Below are 22,013 nucleotides of genomic sequence, written 5' to 3' on the forward strand. Positions count from 1 at the left end.
CGTGGATAAAAGATGAAGGAGGCACATGCAACCAAGGATGAATGCAAACTAGTGACAATGACAATAACAACGTACCAATAACAAGCATGGTGTTTTATATTTATCAAAGTCCTTTTCTCACAACCACCTTCTGAGGTAGGTTAACATTACTACCTTGCATTGTGATAATCATGTCAGGAATGCAAAAGCCCAGAATGAACTTTCTTTGAAAAATTGCTAAAGAAAACAAACCAAAAAAAAAAAAAAAAAGGACTTTAAAAATATATTTAGAATCCAAAAAAGAACAAAAAAAAAAAAGGAACGGATCTGGGGAAAACAGTGGAAAGTTAATAGATGATACTGTTCAAGCCATATTTTCTGTCCATTTTCTTTACCAAGGAGAATGACTTCTCCAACCAGACCCAAAGGGATAATAAAGCAAACATGATTAAGAGGCAACTAACGCCTGAGATAAGGTGAAAATGGAAAGAGCACATCTCATCACTTTCAACAAGCTCAAGGCTTCAGGCCTAAAAGAATAATATCCCAGAGTACTGAAGAGACTTGCAGATGTGAGAACATAGAACCACTACTAGTGATGTCTGAGAAATCATGGCAGATGGGAAAGGAGCCAGAAAATCAGATGGGTAAATGCTGTTCCGATTTTCAAAATGTGGAAAAAGGTAGATCCTTTAAACTAAAAGTCAGTGATTTTGACACTGATCTCTGGCAAAATTCTAGGATGATTACTAAACACATGGTTTATATGCACTTAGAAAAGGAAGCAATGATCATTAGTAGCCAGCATGAGTTCACCAAGAGTAAGTCATGTCAAACTAATATCATTTTCTTTTTGATTCCGTTTCTAGACTTGTACAGCAGGTGATGGATTTTATCAAGGGCATTGAAAAAATCTCTTACATTACAGAAGCAGTGGAAGGTAGTGGCAAATTCGCTAGATGTGGAGTTAGAAGACTAGAGTTCAAGTCCTGGTTTTGCCAATAAATACCTTACGTTACTCTGGCAAAGTCACTTAATCTACCCGAGCCTCACTTTCCTCATTTCTGACTTGGAGATATTCTCTGTTCTACCTATCTCCCAGGATTGTTTTAAGTCCCATGAGAGTAAGGACAACATCTTACTTATATTTGTATCTCTTTCAGAGCCAAGTACAGTGTTTTGAACATAGTAGGCCCTTCATTTTGGCTCAGATCAATTATTACACTACTAGGGCAGCTAGGTGGTGCAGTGGAAAGAGCACCAGCCCTGGATTCAGGAGGACCTGAGTTCAAATCTGGCCTCAGATACATAACACTTACTAGCTGTGTGACCCTGGGCAAGTCACTTAACCCCATTGCCTAACCAAAAAAAAAAAAAAAAGAAATTGCTTGGGGCAGCTAGGTGGCGCAGTGGATAGAGCACCGGCCCTGAAGTCAGGAGGACCTGAGTTCAAATCTGGCCTCAGACCAAACACTTGACACGTACTTAGCTGTGTGACCTTGGGCAACTCACTTAACCCCAATTGCCTATAAAAAAAAAAGTTTAAAAAAATTTTAAAAAATAAAAAAAAATTATTACACTACTGTTTAATAAATGTAAACTTCTAGAAAGGCAACGACTGTTTTTATGTTTTTGTCTTTGTATACTCAGTGCCTAGCACAGTGCCTTACATTACACACACACTAGGTGTTTAAGCACAGTTGTTGAATTGAGCTACCATGTGCCTACTATGTATAACACACTATGCTAGATCCTGGAGATATCAAAAATACAAAAACAAAAAATAACCTCATACCCTCAAGGGGCTTACAGGTGGTGGCAACATAGAGAGCAGGAAATGGAGTCAGGAAGACTTGAGTTCAGATCCTGCTTCAGACACTAGCTGTTCAATTCTAGGCAAGTCACTTAAAATCTGTCTACCTCAGTTTCCTCATCTATAAAATAGGGATGATAATAATAGCACCTACTTCCCAGGATTGTTGTGAGGATCAAATGAAATAATAACTATAAAGCACTTTGCAAACCTTAAAGCACTATATAAATGCCAGATACTACCACTACCACCACCACTACATATACTACTACTACTACTATTTTTTTTCGAGGCAATGGGGTGAAGTGACTTGCCCAGGGTCACACAGCTGATAAGTGTCAAGTGTCTGAGGCCAAATTTGAACTCAGGTCCTCTTGACTTCAAGGCTGGAGCTCTATCCACTGCACCACCCAGATGCCCCCTACTACTACTATTTCTACTACTACTACTGGAATTCACTTAATAAAAGGCTGTTGAATGAAAGAATGAATAAATGGTAAAACACAATATAAATGTAAGTTAACATTATTATATGTCATGGGCAAGATGAGTTGGGTGATAGCACACATAGGTAAGTTGTCTGAACAACCAAAGAATAATGATCTAAGTTGATGGCAACTATGTGCCATAAAACTCTCTGTTCTTGGGTCTGTCCTTTTCCAACATTTTGGCCAAGGATTAGGGTTAAGGCATATTCAGTTCACATCAACAATCATTTACAGAGCCATTAAGCAATCATTTACAGAACTATAACAAGGAATCCTGGCGCCTATGAAAATTCACTTGAGCAGAGTGAAAGTGATCATTCCCCAAAGAATCTGACCTGTGCCCCAAAGAAGGCTGTGAAAGAAGTTAGAAGGGCTTCTGGAAAGATAGTCTGATATTAAGTACTGTCCCTCCTCCTCTCTTCCCACTCTCTCTGGCCCACAACCTCACTACCTCACTCTCTTAAGCTCTCTTCCCCGGCATTGACACCACCACCTCTACCTTCAACTATTTCTATTCCAGGTGAAAGAGAGCCTGGTGGCATCAGCGCTAAGCCTTGAAGGAAGTTAAGGATTTTAAGAGATGTGACCAAGAAGGAAATGTATTTCAGCAACAGCAGACAGCTTGTGCAAAAGATACGGAGGTAGGAGATGGACCACTGAGTTCAGGGAATAGCAAGTTTGGTTAGAATGTAGAGTTCATGATAGAAATAATGTAAAATAAGAATGGAAAGGCAGACTGGAGTCAGATGACAAAGGGCTTTAAACACCAAGCAAATGATTTTGTGTTTTATCTTACAGGCGATAGGGGGCCAGTATGGAGTCTTAATCAGAGGAATGACATAGTAAGAACCATGCTTTAGATATGTTATTTTGTAGCTCTGTAGAGGATGGATCATAAAGGAAAGAGAATAGAAGTAAAGACACCAACTAGGAGGATATTTTAGTAGTCTAGGTCAGAGAAAAGGGATGAAGATGAGGGTGGTAGTCATGTGAGTGGAGTGAAGGGGAAAGAGGCAAGAGACATTATGAAAGTAGAATCTAGAACTTGGCAACTGATTGAATATGAGGTAGGGGTGAGGAAGAGAGGAGAGCTGAGGTTGAAAATCTCAGTGACGTGGAAATAAAGTGGTACCTTCAACAGAAATAGACAAGTCCAAAGGAGTGGTAGATTTTGGGGGGAAAAGATTATGAATTCCATTTTGTACATGTTGAGTTTGAAAAATCTGTATGATGTTAGGGAGAACTGGTGACATAGGACTAAATTCAGAGAAATGATTAAGATTGGATATATAAATTGGGAAGTTAGCTGCATGATGATGATAATTGAACTCATGGGAACTAATGAGAATACCATGAGATGGAGTAGAGAGAGAAGAGAACAGAGCCCAGGATGGAGTCTTGGGGATTACTCGTGGTTAGGAGGTGGGAAGATAAGTCCAAAAGGAAACTAAAAAGGAAAATCACAGAGGTAGGAAAACCAGAAGAGTACAGTGTCAGGAAAGCTGAGGGAGGAGGGAATAAGTAAGAGAAGGGGGTGCCAAATCATGCCAAAAGCCACAGAAAGTTAATAGAAGAATGAGAACTGAGAAAGGGATTATAGATTTAGCAAGTAAGAAGAGGCTGGTAACTTTAGAGAGAGCGTTTCAGTAGCGGGATGGGGTCAGAAATAATTTTTCAAGAGGTTAGAAGAGAGTGGAAGATGACAAAGTAGTGGCAACAAAGACAATTTCTAACTTATAATAGCTGTGGAAAGAGACATAGGATGATGACTTGAGGAGGTGGGAGAGGCCTGAGCACATTTTTAGACAGTAGGGAAGGTATTGGTAGATAAAGAGAGAATGAAGATGAAAAACAGAAAGGAGATGATCAAGGGGCAGTCTCCCAGAAGAAACATAAGGGTATGTAAGGGCATTATGGAGGGGCTGGCCATGGAAGGAAAAGGGCCACTTCCTCACTGGACACCTGAGCAAAAGGAAAATGACAGATGATAGTATAGTGAGGTTTTGAGATATAAAGTAGGAAGAAATGGGAAGCTCTTGGTGGATGACCTCTATTTTCTCAGTAAAGTTGGGTTAAGGTAATCTGGTGAGAGAGAGGGGAGAAGTAGTGATATAGGAGACTTGAGGAGAAATGAGAAGGTTTGGGATAATCATAGTGGATAGCACAACATAAAACCAATGGGGAAAGAATTAAATAACTGTTGTGTAATTGACATTAAATAACATAAATTTATAATGCACCTGGTTGGCAAAATAATGACTTCTTCCAGTAGCATTCAACAGCACACGAGAAGGAAGATAGAAGACAAGTGGAGAGGCAACTGAAGGTTTGGGTCTGCCAAAATATGGATGGCAATAAAATAATGGGGAAAAGATTCAAGAGCAGAGAAGTTTAGAGATGAACTGATCCACTATAGTGTCAAGAATTTGAAGGGAGGGAAGTGAGGCCCAAGTGGCACTTACACTGCCTTGGAGAGCAAGGAAAGGTTGAGGGGCTAGTGGGATACAATGAGAATGAAGAATAGATTTAGGAATGGTAAGGAAGAGGGAGTTATGGAAAGGATAGGAGGTTATGATGAAAGAGAAATTCAGATCTACATAAATCATTGGCATTTCTATGTATTACCAACAAAGCCCAACAGCAAGAGATAGAAAGAGGAATTCTATTTAAAGTTACTGTAGACATTATAAAATATTTAGGAGTCTACCTACTGAAACAAACCGAGGAACTCTATGAACACAATTACAAAACACTTTTCACACAAATAAAGTCAGATCTAAATAATTGCAAAAACATCAGTTGCTCATGGATAGGTTGAGCTAATATAATAAAAATGACAATTCTAACCTAAGCTAATTTACTTATTCAGTGCCATACCAATCAAACTACCAAAAATTATTTTATAGAGCTAGAAAAAATAATAAGATTCATTTGGAATAACAAAAGGTCCAGAATATCAAGGGAACTAATAAAAAGAAATGCAGTAGAAGGTGGCCTAACCATTTCAGATCTTAAATTGTATTATAAAGCAGCAATCACCAAAACTGCTTGATACTGGCTAAGAAATAGAGTTGTGGATCAGTGGAACAGGTTAGGTATGCAAGACATAGTAATCAATGACTATAGTAATCTAATATTTGATAAACGCAAAGACCCAAGCTTCTGGGATAAGAACTCACTATTTGACGAAAACTGCTGGGAAAACTGGAAAAGAATATGGCAGAAGCTAGGCATAGACCAAAATCTCACACCATATACCAAAATAAAGTCAAAATGAGTTCATGATTTAGATATAAAGGCTGATATTTATAAACAAACTGGGACAGCAAAGAATAGTTTACCTGTCAGATTTAAGGAGAACAGAAGAATTCATGACCAAACAGGAGATAGAGAACATCATGAAATGCAAAATGGATAATTTTGATTACATTAAATTGAAAAGTTTTTGCACAAACAAAGCCAATGCCACCAAGATGAGGAGGGAAGCATAAAACTGGAAAAGAATTTTTATAACCAGTGTCTCCGATAAGGGCCTCATTTCTAAAATATATAGAGAACTAAGTCAAATTTATAAGAATACAAGTCATTCCCCAATTGATAAATGGTCAAGGGATATGAACAGGCAGTTCTCAGATGAAGAAATTAAAGCCATCTATAGTCATATGAAAAAATGCTCTAAATCACTATTGATTAGCGAAATGCAAATCAAAATAACTCTGAGGTACCACATCACACCTATCAGATTGGCCAACATGACAAAACAGGAAAATGATAAATGTTGGAGAAGATGTGGGAAAATTGGAACACTAATGCATTGTTGGTAGAGTTGTGAAATGATCCAACCATTTTGGAGAGCAATTTGGAACTATGCCCAAAGGGCTATAAAAATGTGCACACCCTTTGACCCAGCTATACCACTTCTAGGGCTGTATCCCAAAGAGATCATACAAATGGGAAAAGGACCCACATGTACAAAAATATTTGTAGCAGCTCTTTTTGTGGTGGCAAAGAATTGGAAATTGAGGGGATGCCCATCAATTGCGGAATGGTTGAACAAGTTGTGGTATATGAATGAACTATTGTGCTACAAGAAATGATGAGCAGGTGGACTTCAGAAAAACCTGGAAAGACTTATATGAGCTGATGCTGAGTGAAGTGAGCAGAACCAGGAGAATGTTGTACAAAATAACAGTTACATCGTGCGATGACTAACTTTGATAGACTTAGCCCTTCTCAGCAATGCAAGGATCTAAGACATCTCCAAAAGTCTCATGATGGAAAATGTTATCCACATCCAAAGAAAGAACTATGGAGTTTGAATGCAGATCAAAGCATACTATTTGCTCTTTTTTTTCCTTCTGTTTTGTTTTGTTTCCTCTTTCTAGTGGTTCCTTCTATTGGTTCTAATTCTTCCTTAAAACAAGACTAATGTGAAAATATGTTTAATAGGAATGTATATGTATAGCCTATATCAGATTGCACACTGCCTTGGGAAGGGAGGTGGGGAGGGAGGAGGAGAAAAATTTAAAACTCAAAACCTTATGGAAGTGATTGTTTTTTTTTTCTGGCTAGGAAATGTGACTTGCCCAGGGTCACACAGGTAGTAAGTATCATGTATCTGAGGCTGGATTTGAACTCAGGTCCTCCTGAATCCAGGGCTGGTGCTCTATCCACTGCACCACCTAGCTGCCCTCCAATTTATTTATTTTATTTATATTTTTTTTAGGCAATTGGGGTTAAGTGATTGGCCCAAGGTCACACAGCTAGTAAGTGTCAAGTGTTTGGTCTGAGGCCAGATTTGAACTAAGGTCCTACTGACTTCAGGGCTGGTGCTCTATCCATTGCACCACCTAGCTGCCCCCTGGAAGTGATTGTTGAAAATCAAAATAAATTAATAAAAATTTTTTTTTAAATTAAAAAAAAAGAAAAATTCAGAACTGTGGATCATGGCGGCAAAACAGCTATGGGTGTTGATGAGATTAAGGCTATGACCTTTCTGGTGTGTAGTTGAGGTGGAATGAAGATAAAGGTCTTGGGAGTTGAGAAGATTAATCAATGAAAAGGCCAGGGGGTATGGGAGGATGTTACTATGTATAATGAAGATCTCAAGTATAAGGGAAAGAAAAAAGAGAATATAGGGAGAGAAGAGCCTTGGGAGACATGCCTGCTAAATGAGTGAGAAGTTGGAGTGATTTCTGACCTCATCCCTTTACCAGACATGGAAAATGAGGAGTTCAGACAGGTAGGATAGTACTGTTATGGGAGCCAAGGGAAGAAAACAATGTCAAAGATAGGATATTTAATAATGTTAAAAAGGTATACTGGTCAAGGATCATGATAACTATGAAAAAGCCACTGGAACTAGTAATAAAGAGATCATTGGTGACCTTGTAAAAAGCAGTTTCAGTCAGGTAGTGAGATCATAAACCAAATTACAGGAGGTTAAATGGGTGGTGAAGAAGTAGGGTCAGAGAGTACACATGGCTCTTTCTAAAATTTCAACCAAAAAATGGAGGTAGCTGTAGGGTGACTGCTTGAAGGGGTAGGTAGCACGGTCAAAGGAAGAGGTTTTGTTTTGTTTTTAGGATGTGGAGATCTAAGCATGTTTGTAGATAGAGGGAAATGAGCCAGTAAAATAGCAGAGACTGAAGATGAAGTAACATATTGAAGGTGACAGAAGGGATGGAATTAAGCACACAAGTGAAATGGTTAACCTTGGGAAGATCTAATTCTCTAGGACAGGAGAAAATGGGGAGAGGAGATGGATATAGTGAAGACATAGTGATATAGAGAAGAGGGGATATTATGGTTCAAATTCTGTTTCTACCACTTAATACATGAGTGGCTTCCTCTTTTGGCTTCAGTTTCCTAAACTGTAAAATGAGAGGATTGGATTACATCAGTGGTGTCAGGCATGCAATTGTGGAGTGAGGGCAGGACCAGATTAAAATATAATTGGGAAATACTTTACAATTAATAAAGATATGATAGAACATAGATAATGTTAATACATGGTTTTCTAAGTCAACATGTGGCCCTCAGGGTTCCTTATGTACAGTTTATTGAATTTGTTTCTATTTGAGTTTGACACCATTGAACTATATGACCCATAAGACCCTTTGCAGTCCTAACTCTATTGTCCAGAGAGCCTCATTCTCTGTAGAGTAGGAGGTGAGGTCATCCATCAAGAGTGGGCAGGTATATATAGATGGCATGCTCATCATATCTGTTGATGACACAGAGCTGGAAGAGATAGTCAGCAAGTCGGATGAAGAATCAGGATTCAAAATGATCTTAACCAGTTGGAATAAGCCAAGAACATGGTACGGCTGCTAAAAGAGATAAGGCAACTTTGGGAAAATAGTAATAAACTATTCATGTGAGGTCACTCTGAGTCAGTCAGACCACATTTGGGGTGTTTTTGCACTGTCCAGGTTTAAGAATATTGACAAAATGGTATATATCAGGTACCCATCGGAGAATGACTTAACAAACTGTAGTATATGAATGTGATGGAACATCATTATGCAATAAGAAATTACAAATCTAAAGAATTTAGAGACATTTGGGAAGACCTATATGAACTGATATAGAGTGAAATAAGTAGAACCAAAAGAACAAGTTAGATAATAAGCACAGTAACATAAAAAACAACAGCCCAGTATTAAAAGGCATCAGAGCTGTGTGTGATCAAGGCTATGACCAATATTGACTTCAGAGGATGGACAATGCAATACCTCTTCCTCTTGATATAGAGGTGGTGGATACAAGGTATTTGATGAGGTTTATGTTGCCATACATATCACATTTTGGTACAAGGGAAAGCTCTACTGTATATGTGTGTGTGCGCATGTGTGCCTTTGGGTCACTTGGAAGAGACAATGATTTTTTAAAAAGGCATTGGTAAAACATTTTATTAAATGGAGGATGTCAAGAAAAAGATAGGTAGAAAGTCAAAAGGCCTGGAAATCATGTCATATGAGGAAGAGTTGAAGGAATTGGGGCCTTTTATCCTGAGGAAGAGAAGGTTGAGAGGATACATAGGATCATAGAGTTGCTAGCATACGATAGCTGATTTCAAATATTTTCAAGGACATTGTAGGAAAGAGAACATGAACTTGCTCTGTGCTGCTCCAGGAGGCAGAAGGCAGATCAGCAGATTAGTTGGAAGTTATAGGGAGATATAGATCCTATTTAAATGTAAAGAAGAATTTTCTAACAAATTAAGAACATTCAAACAATGAAGTAGGCTGCTACAAAACAGTAATGAACTTCCTAGCAGTGTTTAAGAAGAGGCCAGATAACACTATCAGGGATGTTGTAATTAGGATTCTTGCATGGACAGGGAGGATGGATTAGATGACTTCTGAGGTCACCTTCCCATGCTAAACTTCTAGGATTCTATGAGACTGGTACCATTGAGAACACTAAAGGCTATAGAATGGTTAGGGACAATTTCAAAGAAGAGGCAGGATTCTTAATGAGGCTTTGGAGGATGAAGACCAGTTGCACAACCATAACTACTCCTAGTTCCAAAGAAACAGCTAATGGAGGCAAGGGCCTGAAGAAGGAGCTGACCCACAAGAAGGAAGGAGAAATTGAAAGCTGAAACATCTCTCTGGGGAAGAACTGACTTGGCAGATGAAAGGGAGGAAAAGGGGAAGCGAGAAAGGTAGGGTCAGGATATAATACCTACATATATTTATCAAGTGCCTATTCCATACAAAGAGAAAAATAGCAGAGAGGGAAATGTGAAAGGGTTGCTTTACCTGTTTAGTTGTATTGGCCAAGTCCAACTCTTCATGACCCCATTGACCTATTGTCCATGGGGTTTTCTTGGCAGAGATACTGGAGTGGTTTGCCATTTCTTTCTCCAGTAGATTAAGGCAAACAGAAGTTAAGTGACTTGTCCAGGGTCATACAGCTAGTTCTGAGGCTGGATTTGAACTCAGGTTTTCTTGACTCCAGGCCCAGTGCTCTATCTATTGAGTCACCTAATTGCTTAACTACCTGACTGTTAATAATGTAGCCACTGTAGTGGCCATTAGAAGTTTCTTTGTTTGTATGTATGTTTTTAATTTGAACAATGTGCCCCTATGTTTTATGGGATTTAACTGATGATCACTTGGAGAGTTCTGGCAGACCATGAAGAGCTGGAATATAGTCCTTTGGGAAATAACACTTCACTTTTTCCCAAGCAGGGTTAGAAAGATAAGTGGGTGGAAAGGAGGTATAGGTCACTCTGAGTAAATATTTGTAGTCTCTCCTACCCCTGCTTCTACTTCAGTCAGAAACAAGACAAAAACATACTCTACAGAGAAAAAGAACATATTCTTCTTTAAGGAAAGTGTCACAAGCACAGCTATAGAAGGTATTTTCCACATCTGTGGCAAGCAGCAGAAAATATGCCCTCAAATCAACTTTTAAGACAAATTTAGCTGGGGGTGGGGTGGGATGGGGTGGTTTAGGGACACTCAGACCCAAAAATTCTGCTTAGTTGAAAACTCTTTACTTGGAGAATAGTACCTACAACAAAGAAGTAGGTGCTGCCATCTAGTTGCTTCCTATTTTAACTAATTAGTCTTACTATGTAGGAGCTAAGCTCAGTTGTTTCTCTGCTGCTGAAGGGATGTTAGTGCTATCATCACCTTCTAAATTTTGCCAACAAAAAAGCCCTGATAATCCCAACCTCCTTATGAATATGATCAAAACCTTGTTTTCTTTAATCATATTTTTTTCAAGTTAAGAAATAAGGATACATAGTATGACAAAAGAATATTTTTCCTGTCATACAGTTTGTGGGACAGAATATTTGAAATCTGTGGTTTTAGCACTCATGACCTTCTGTGCCCATAGGTATATTGGAACTGTTTCTTAAATGGATGGTGACAAAGTGATATCTAGGTGACAATGAACAGCATAACAACTAGTGGATCGACTGAACCCCTGGATCTATTACTTTGATAATGGGGTGGCAGACTAGATAAACAGGATAGTACTGGTTTGATCAAATGGAAACTCCCATTTCAGACCTAGACAAGTCTAGCAAAAGATAAATAAGAGAAGATAAGAAGATGAATAGAGTTTTAGAAAAGTAAGTTTTGATAAATCTCTGGTGATTACTGAATGGAAATAGAAAAGGATATGTATATATGTATATTTATTATTGTCCAAAAATTACTCTTATTCTAGGATAGGAGTTCTTAATCTATTTGGTGTCATGGATCTCTCTGGAAGTCCGATTAAGCCTATGGTCCCATTCTCAGAATAATTTCAATTTACAAAATAAATATAGAATAACAAAGGAAACCAATTATATTGAAATATAATTATCAAAATATAGTTTTCCAATTCACAGACTCCATGTTAAAAATTGGCTGTTCTAAGTCATGTAAACTTCATGAACAAATACAGAAAAACAAAAATAGTAAACAAATCCTTTACTGTTCATAATGAAATAAACATTATAATCAATAAAGGATCTCTGAAGAAAGGATTAAAACTTGGATGAAGATTAAATAATTTAATCTTAAAGATCGATGGGTCAAAGAACAGCTCATAGAAATAATAGAAAATTTATTACAATGATACAACATATCAAAACTTTTGGGATACAGCCAAAGCAGTCCTTAAGGGAAAATTAATATCCCTAAACACTTTCAGTAACAAAAGAGAGAAAGAACAAATCAATAAATTAGGTATACAACTAAGGAAAACAGCAAATTAAAAAATCTCAACTAAGCACAAAACATAAAAATTCTGAAGATCAAAAAGAAGATGAATAAAATTTAAAACAAGAAATTATTAAAATGATAAATAAAAGTAGGAGCTCTTTTAAAAAAACAAATAAAATATATAAACCATTAGCTAATCTGATAAAATAGAGGAAAATCAAATTGTTAATATCAAAAAATGAAAAAGAATTAATCACAAATGAAAAATAACTAAAGGAAAATATTAGAAACTATTTTATCCAGTTCAATGCCAAGAAAATAATAACACATGAAATGGATACATATTTATAAAAAATATAAAATACTCAGATTATCAGAACAAGAAATAGAGAATTTAAACAATCCAATATCAGAAAAAGAAATTGAATCAACTATAAATGAACTACCAAGGGAGGGGAAAAACACCAAGACCAGATGGATTTATAAGTAAATTCTATCAAGCAGCCAAGAAACAATTAACTCCAATTTTACATAAACTGCTTACAAAAATAAAGACGGTATACCATCAAACTCCTTCTATGAGACAAATATGGTCTTGATACCTACCTAAATCAGAGAGGGAGAAGTCAGAGAATGAAAACTATAGATCAGTATCTAGAAAAAATATTGATGCAAAATTATTGAATAAAGTATAAATATTCACAAACAGGCTAAAGCAACATGGTTAAAAGATTGTGTACTAAAAGCAATTTAGATTTGTACCAGGAATGCAGAAGTAGTTCAATATTTAGAAAACTATAAATATAATAGACCATATTAATAAAAAATAAAAATCACATGATTATACCAATAGATGCAGAAAAGGCTTTTGACAAGATACAACACCTTTTCATTTTAAAATATCACAAACCCAACCTTTCTTTACTATGGTAAACAGTATCCATATAAAACCAAGAAAAAGCATCATCTATAATGGAGAAACAAACACTACGAGGCCATTTGAATACGATCAGGAGTAAGGCAAACATGTTCATTGTCACTAGTATTATTTGATAATAGTTATAGAAAGACAATCTGTAGTCACATAAGCACAAGCAAAGAAGAAAGTTGATCAGTGAAATAGATTAAATACAAAGGTCCAGAAATAATTGAACATAACATAGTGATCGATAAACCCAAGGATACAAACTACTGGGGTAAGGATTCGCTATTCAACAAAAACTGCTGTGAAAACTGAAAAAGCATTCTGGGAGAAATTAGATTTAGATCAACATTTTAAACTATATACAATAATAAATGTAATAAAAATATGTCACAACAATGGATAGGGGAAGAGTTCTTGACCAAAAAAGGGAGAGAGAAGCTCATAAAAGATAAAATGAATAATTCTGTTTACATAAAATTGAAAAGATTTTGCCCAAACAAAAGCAAAGTAGGAAGGAAATAGTTAAGTAGGAAAAGATTTTTAAAGCAAATTTATCTGATAAAGGTCTAATATCCAAGAAATGCAGGAAATGATACAAATAATGTAATAACAAAAGTCACTCCCCAAGAATTACATAGTCAAGGGATATGAATAGGCACTTCTCAAGGGAAGAAATTCAAGCTGTCCATGATCATGTGGAAGAAAAAAAAATGTTCCAATCACTAATAATAAGAGAATATGCAGAATAAGAGAAATGCAAATTAAAACAACTTTGAGGTTCTACCCATAAAACTGACAAAGATGACAAATAAAGTGATGATTTTTGGAGGGGCTGGTGAAGGACAAATATACCTAATGCACTATTGGTGCTACCATGAAGTGGTCCAAATACTTTGGAAAGCAACTTGGAACTCTATTCAAAAAAATCACTGAACTGGGCAGATTCTTCAATCCAGTGACACTCTTTTAGGCATGTACCCCAAAGTGATCAAAGACAGAGGGAAAGGACCTATATGTCTGCAAAAAATATTTATTATCAGTGCTTTTTGTTGTAGCAAAGAACTGGAAACAAAATGGAAACCCATTCATTGGGGAAAAATCAAACAAATTATGATACATAAATCTAATGGAATATTATTGAACCATAAGAAATGACGTAAGGGAATGGTTCAAAGAAACTGACGAAGACTTGTCTGAACTGATGTAGAGTGAAGTCAGAAGAACCAAGAGAACAACTTATATTCATTGACTCCAGGACTGTAAAAGAAAACAACTGTGAAAGACTTAAGAACTCTGGTCACTGTAATGACCAATCCTGATTCCAGAAGACTGCTAAATCATGTTTCCCACCTCTTGCTGGACAGATGATGTACTATACGTGCAAAGTGAGATATTTCCAGACACAACCACTACAACATAAATTTGTCTTGCTTTTCTGTTACAAGGTTTTATCTGGGAGGAGGGAAGTTAGGAGAAAGGAAGTGGTGAATAACGATAATCATGCCAAAAAAGAGATAAGAAGAAAGAAAAGAGTGTCAATGAAACATTTAAAAATACTCAGAGGTGATTAGAGGGGAATTCAGAGGGAGACACAAAAGAGCAGGGCAATGTTGGTACTACCACATCAAATTTAATGTGTATTAAAAGGAACAGGCTGCATGTCTCATGTATAATTTCCATTATCCAGCCTTCTTTGTATATGATAATGTTCATATTTACTGGTGGTTTCTATCTTACAATTTTAAAAATGATTAAAAAATAATGATTAAGAAAAAATAAAATTTAATTGAAAAATTAAAGAATGGTTTTTAAAAAGAGGGAACTCCCAGGTCCTTTCTCAGTGTGTCTGGGAAGAACCACAGACTTCTCAGTCAGGGACAGTACAGCTAGAGTGACTCACATCAGAGGAAGGCAACAGCGTCAAAGCAATCTCCCTTGATTTCAAGAGAGATTGTGAAATGTGGTGACACATAGAACAGCAAAAAGCAAGACTACCAGAAGTGGGTTCCAGCCTGGGACCTGTTGGGGCAATGGAGGGGGGTGGTAGGGAGGTGGGCCACTGGTTCATGAGGAGTTGCAAGGATTCTTATTACTTGGTAACTTGAACAATGAAATAAGTGCTTGCAAGTATGGTCATCAGTGTCCCTGGGAGATATATTTCCCAGGTTTCTTTGTGAGGGTTTGAGCCCAGAAAGAACAGTAAACCCACAGAAGGTAACTCAAGCCCTTTGTGTCTCAGATGTCTATGGCGCAAAGATTATGACAAAAATCTAAGGATCACACATCTAGTCTAGTCCTTGAAAGGACCTTAGAGGTTACCTAACCCAACTCCCTCATTTTATTCCTGAGGAAACTGAGACACAGAGAAATTCAATGACTTGCCCCAAATTATAGATTATTAGAGCCAGAAGGGACATTAGGAGTCACTTAATCTAACTCCCTCAATTTACACATGAAAAATGTGAAGGTCAGAGAGAGGTGACTTGTAAAAGGTCACCTGGCTAGGACTAGATGCAAGGTCTTGTGACATCCAATACAGAGCCCTTTCTACTAAACCACACTGCTTGTGTGCATATCTGGCCTCTCCAACTAGATTATATGTTCACTATATCCCTGATATTGCCTACCACAGTGTACTTAAATACTGAATGAATGAATGAAAATCTGTAGAGAGGTTCATTCACTTATCCTCAACACTACATTCCCTTTCAGGATAAAGTAATACCTTTTAGGGATATGGGGTAAGGACGGTGCTGGGTAGAAAGGGGGACACAAATAGGTCAGAGACTTGGTAGTACCTTTTCTCCAGGTGTGACGGAGATGCGCCAAACACAGTGCATATGTGCAGAATAGCCATTGGGGTATTCAGGAGAGGAGAAGTTTCCAGTGCTGTCCTGAAGAGTCTCTCCACAGGCTGTTGGACAAACAATAAATGCCAGTACCACTCATTTGCTACAGTGACCCTGCCCTCCCAACTTGCATCCCACCCTTCCTCAAACCAAGCATTATCCCTGGCATCCCTTTAAGGGTAGGCTAAAGGATGGGAACAGGAAGCAAGGAGGAATCTCTAGGGAACAGCTCTGTCCCTTTAAATTCCTCTCCCTATACACACACATACATACATACATCCCCCCACTCACACACATACGCACACACATAGCCCATTTCACCTCTCCCTGCTTCTTGCTGCCGGGACAACCAACTGTACCATGGGCGTTTTCATGGCAACAAGGGGTTCCAGTATTTGAGGTCAAACTCTGGTCTAAATATCTTCCCCCTGCAGTGAGCCCCAACTACTAGCCCAGCTGGGGGTGGGTTATGGTGGGAGACAGAGAGCAGGGGACAAGGGAGTCATTTAGATCCTATGGATCCTCCTTCAAAAGACTGTCTGATACCTAGGGCATACTCAACACCAGCATTTGGCTGTGGCCTGCCATCCCACAATTACTTCCCATGAGTTCTCCCACTCTCAGATTTCCATCTTTTGATCCCTTCACAAGGTCTTACCCAGAAGAGCTTATCTCTAGATCCAACCTTATCTCTTGCTCCTCTAGGCCACTCCCTTTGAGCCTTCTACTCTTTTCCTTGGGCCAATATACTGCTTTATTTTGCATCACCCCCAACAGTTCTCCTTCTTCCCTACCCCCTGCACACACTTTGAAAAGCACAGTTTTGCCCCCATCATGCCTGATCCTTCCTACCTTGTACAATTTGAAGACTCTTCATTTGGCTCCAACAGATCTCCTTATTCCCCCAAGATTTGCATGGTACCACCCTGCCCTATCATCTTTAACAACTCTGATCACTGCACTCTGATTAATGCAAGAAAAAACCATAATCCCAGAAGACCAAAGATGGAGCATGCTACCCAACAGAGAGGGGATGGACCCAAAATGCAGAATGAGATATACACTTTTGGACACAGCCAATGGGGGAATTTGCTTTGTTTGACTATGCATAATTGTTACAAATATATTATTTTTATTTTTTGATATTATTATTATTCAGTTGGGGGAGAGGGAAAGAAAATAAATATTTGTTCATTTAAATATCATTAAATTACTTAAAGAAACTACTCTATCCTTTGTGCCATGCCTTTGATTCTCAATGACACTACTCAAGCAAACCCCTAGACAGATGTCCCCAACTCCTCTCCAAAGACTAGCTCTGATCCCTAACTATAAGTTTTCCCTCTCACCTGGGCACTTGTAGAGCTTTCGGGCCTGGGCAATGTCCCCCTTACTGAGCCGAGTCCTCTGGCCAATAGGGGGCTTTACCCCATTTACATCGTACTTGGGAACAATGGTGTCCAGAAAGATACCCCTGGGTAGGGAAACCAAAATCAGAATGGTAATGTTGGGAGGAAGAAAGGGAAGTACCTTTAGCAGGGACTCACTCAGGGTTGGGCACATAGTACCACCAGTGAGGGGAGCTCCACAGAGGCTCAGTGTCTACGCCACAGGTCACAACCCTGCCTGGGTTCAGACATTCTGCAGCAGGGTCAGGACAGGGTGGAGACAAAGTACCCTGTCATTACTATGCCATAGACAGCAACCCCACCCCATGGCAGCTGGACCCACCACGAAGCTGGAGAAGCCACAAGGGAACTCAACATTTAGGAAGGGAGGCAAAAATAAGGGATGGGATGAGACTATCTAGGATCCTACTGGTATCTCCCCTACTTTATTCTGTGTTCTTATTAAAAAACACTGGTAGATTTTGAGCCTCCAAACCTTTATCTTATCTCTATCTTCTCCCCACCTCTCTTCACCCCACTTCTCTTCACCCCACTTCTCAAGTTGATTCATGCCTGTTCTGATTCCCCAATTCCTAGCAATTTACCTTGCTGGAACTAGCTGCTCCAGACAGTTTAAGGTTTGCTAGCCAACTCAGTCCTTGGGAATAACTCTAAAGACCCTGGGAGCCTGATGACCCAAGTTATTTCCTTCCCTTCTCAACGGGGAATGCTGAAATCCTGGAGATTTCCATGAGGTGAATGAGAGAGTGGGCAGGATTCTACCTCCCCAGAGTCCCTGACTCACATTCAACCAGATGGAGCAGAGCATGAAGGTAGGGTGGGGTGGGATGGGATATGGGTTTGTGGGGGTGGGGGGTGTAATGACCTCATCACTTTTCTTTGGTCTCTGATGTGGCTTCAAGGGTCTGGGAACAGCCTTGGATTGAGAAAGAGCCAGAAGGCAGGAAGAGGGAGAGAGTGGAACTGAAAGAGAAAGAGAGAGATTGAGATTTGGCTGGGGGTGGGGTGAGGGCAAGGGGTAGAAGGACAAATTCAAGGACAGAGAAGAAGACAAGGAAAGAAAACAGAAAGAGCAGGCTGAGTTAGGAGCTGCAAAAGGCCGGGTCCTACCTCCCATGAGAAAGGAAGTGAGATACTGACTTGAAGGGGTCTGGTGATCCCAAAAGCACCTTCCCAAGCTTTTCTAAAAGGCTGGGCTTGTGGCTCTTTCCAGAACTTAATGTAGTACCAGCAGGCATTCCAAATCTAACAATAATGGCAGATTCTGAGAAAGGGAGGACAGATCTACTGCAGAACCACACATGCTACATAGAGGATACCAAGTGAGGAAGGATGGATGATACACCCGTAGGACCTTTGGTCTTAGCTATGGAGACGCAGCATGGAGTAGTCACTAGAGACCAGGACTTAGAGTCCAGAAGACTCAGATTCAAATCCCACTTCAGAACCTAACTAGTTGTACAATGCTGGGCAAGTTCTTAACATCTCAGAGCCTCAGTTTCTTCATCTGTAAAATGAAGGGGTTAGAGGAGATGGTCACTTAGCTTGATGTGGCTAAGGTCACGTATATAGGATCATAGTACACTACCATCTACCTGTCCCATCAGGGCCTGTGGCAAGTCTGAAGAAACAGCATGCTACTGAGTGATGAGCAAGGTGAGAATGAGAACAGCCACTGGAGGCTTAGGTTCTATTTCTTACCTGGAGAAAGTGTTTCGAGCATAATGCATGATACTGTCAAAGTCGTAAGTCTCCCCCAGAGATTCTACTTCCTCGAGTTCCATCTTCAGGAAGTTATACTCCTGTCCTGTGGAGATGGGGAAAAGGATGCGGGGGGCAGGAGGAGGGGGAAAGGAGAGGGGAACTGCCCAGATTTGGGGCACTGAGACAGTGTCGGAACACCTGTCTTGGGGCTAGCACACCAGGAAGGGAAGGATTCTTGGTAAGGATAAGGCGCTGATGCAGCTGGGGTCTCTAGTAGTGGGCAGTCAGGAGGAGGACAGAGGTTCCTGCTAACAGGCTAGCTCTGCCCAAATGTCTCAGAGGAAGCTCCAAGAGTGGATGGGGAGAGAGCAAGGAAGGAAAGGACAAGGGGGAGTGGACAGGAATGGGGCCTTGGTGGTGAAAAGGAAACATTGAGATGGAGACAACAAGATGGAGAAAAACAGGGAGAGACTAAGACAGAGAGGGAAAGCGAGAAGGGGAGATGGAGATCATAGAGGGCAGGGGAAGAAAAAGGGTGAGGAGATGAGAGACAGCAGAGAAGTGAATGGTTGGGAAAATAGCTCTCCTGGCCCCTGTCCCCCCCTTTTCACCCCAGAGACTAGTTGGATTCTGGGATGATCTAAGGGTCCTGTTTGGTCCAGGATATAGGATAGATTGGCATTCCCAAAGTGGTTCCATAATTGGCCTATTCTACTTGGACTAAGAATGACCAAAGGCTCCTTGATTCCCTACAGCCTAGAGTGGAACCCATGGGACTTCCCAGAGACAGATCTGAATGAGGCTGAAGTTACAGGAGTCCATTGACCACTCTCTCTTTTTTCTAAAAGTCTGGGTAATATAGAGGTGCCAGGCAACAGACTGGAACACTAGGGTCATAGCCACAGGACCAGCGAGGCTACCTGGGGAAAGGTAGATGGGATTACCTGGCTGGATATTCTCCCTCACGATGGCCACATGGTTGTCACGGTCAGGTCGTGTGTGTTCATGCCAAAAGCCGATGACGTGGCCCAGTTCATGGACAACGATGCCAAACTTGTCACAGTTCTTCCCAATGGAGATGGCCTGGGGTCCCCCGCCCCGGCGACCCACATAAGAGCAGCACCTGGGGGGCAGGGCCAGCTCAGGGGGGCAGGGCCCGAGCTGGGGGAGTGCAGCTGACTCAGGGGGAGGAACCTGCCAAACTCCTAGTCCAGGCTGAGGGGAAGGACAGGAGCTGGGGAAGAGGGGCCTTAGGGACCTGAACCCAAGACTAAGAGCCTGGACAAACTCAACTAGGTCTGTCCCAGGGGCCAGTGGCCAGACAGATGGACATTTTAGGGTGAGGAGAGCCACACCCTTGGGCAGCATCTCTGTCAATAGGCAGTGCCCAGCGAGATGTCCATATGAGTAGGGTCATGCCCAGGACAGCGCTTCTGTTAGGGGTGGTGCCCCAAGGAGGTTTATGCCCTAGGGTTTCCCACTCACCCGCAGGGTCGGTAGGTGAATACTATGTAGCTGTCCTCATCTGTGCGCTCCAGAAAGGTGACACACGTGTGCTTCTCCCAGTGTCTCATGGCCTGCCGGAAGACGGCTCGTTGGCTGCCTATATAACAAAAGGGGTTGATCCGGCTAAGCAGGAGTCAGTCATCAGCTACCAGCTTCTCTCCTGATCTGCTAAAACCACTTTGCCCATTTGATCTCCTTCCTTCATTACTATGCAGCATTAGCAGAGGCTGGGAGTGCAGGGAAAGTAAGGAGAATGATAGTGATCAAACTTATTCTCCCCATTCTACAGTTGGGAAACAAGAGCCTCAGAGCAGGGAAGAGGTGGGATTGACCAAGGACAGTCAAGAAGGGAGCCCAGATGTCCTGGTTCCCGGTCTCTATTGTCCACCTCTATTTATTGTGAAGGGAAAGGAATCATATGTAGTCTGAGGAGTACAGTGACCTGGGAGAGAGGAGTCAACAGGGAGAGGGGCTGATAAGTAGAGAGACGGGGATAATCTCCCTCTTTGTGTTTCAGTACTGAAGGTCAGCACTCAGTTCCGGGAACCTCCTGGTGCCAACCTCCTAAATAAGTCAGTTCGCCTGACCTTGCTCACCCACGCCACCCCCACTCTCACTGATCCTCCAGCTCTGACCCCTCCACTCACCAGTGAAGTTCCCTCCAATGACAAAGGGGATGATGCCATCGGCCCACACCCGTTCTGGCCGTGATGTTGCTGCCCTCCTGCTACGGGACCGACCCCGGCTCCGGACCCCCAGCTTCTCCCGGGCCTTCCTCTGAGGCTGTCCCCGGGCAAACTGTTTGGTGAGGATGGAACTATTTCCTGAAAAGACAAGGGAAGAGGAAGGGAGTTCTAGGTGGGAGAAAGCTTATCCACTTTTTCCTGAGATGCGTGAGGGACCTGAAGCCATCTGAAGACATTTGGCTTCTTTTAACAATTTAACATCTGTAAAGGATGTGACCGTTTTACAAACTGCATCTACATATTTGATAATGTAATGGCTGACAATTATGGGCCTTTTGGAATTGCAAAGTTCTGTATACTTGTTGTACATGGCTACTATTTATATGCTGCCCTTTACATAGGGGATCTCCCTTGACCCACATGCTTCCAACCATATCAAGCTGCCTTGCCCAGGTCACAGAATCTCAGAGCTTGAGGACCCCAGAAGTCAGAAGTCCCAGTGAGTCCTGAATAAACAGTCTCCTCTATAAAATCCCTGGTATGGGGCCATCCAGTTTCTACTTAAAGACCTGCCACCTAAAGGCAGCCCATTCTATTTTTGTATAGCTCCAATTGTTAGGAAGGGGCCATTGCCAGTTGTCTTGACCTATGTCTTGCCACTGGGTGCCGATGACTCTGGAGGAGAGAGTGTGAGGCTGATGACTTTTCACAGCTCTACCTCACTTAAATCCAATTCACCTACAAGTCAAGACATCCCCTCCTGGTGTCATTGGTCTGCTTCCAGAATGAAGGATAAACAACAATTGTTAGGAAGTTTTCCCCGACATCCAACCTAAATCTCTCTTTCTACTTCTTCCTCATTGCTCCAGTCCTCATCTGTGAGGCCAAGGGGAACTATTCCAATCTGCCTTCCCTACGACAGCCCTTCAAATACCCAGAGACAGCTCTCAGGACCCCTCTGAGGCTTCCATGGTCAAGGC

General features: G+C 40.7%; 1 protein-coding gene across 2 annotated transcripts in view; it reads right to left on the reverse strand.

Annotated features, from left to right (window-relative positions):
* BMP1 (bone morphogenetic protein 1) overlaps positions 1 to 22,013 on the reverse strand; it is a 54,235-nt gene that overhangs the window by 18,007 nt on the left and 14,215 nt on the right. For both annotated transcript variants that reach the window (XM_027865424.1, XM_027865425.1), the window contains exons 3-8: positions 20,995 to 21,171; positions 20,327 to 20,444; positions 19,786 to 19,964; positions 18,839 to 18,944; positions 17,078 to 17,202; positions 15,678 to 15,793 (exon numbers count right to left, since the gene is read on the reverse strand). In XM_027865424.1, coding sequence (XP_027721225.1) covers positions 15,678 to 15,793; positions 17,078 to 17,202; positions 18,839 to 18,944; positions 19,786 to 19,964; positions 20,327 to 20,444; positions 20,995 to 21,171 — 821 coding nt within the window. The remainder of the gene's footprint in view (positions 1 to 15,677; positions 15,794 to 17,077; positions 17,203 to 18,838; positions 18,945 to 19,785; positions 19,965 to 20,326; positions 20,445 to 20,994; positions 21,172 to 22,013) is intronic.

The sequence above is a fragment of the Vombatus ursinus genome, unplaced genomic scaffold (genome assembly GCF_900497805.2).
Source record: "Vombatus ursinus unplaced genomic scaffold, bare-nosed wombat genome assembly UNPS02014778.1, whole genome shotgun sequence".
In the NCBI taxonomy this organism is placed as follows: domain Eukaryota; kingdom Metazoa; phylum Chordata; class Mammalia; order Diprotodontia; family Vombatidae; genus Vombatus; species Vombatus ursinus.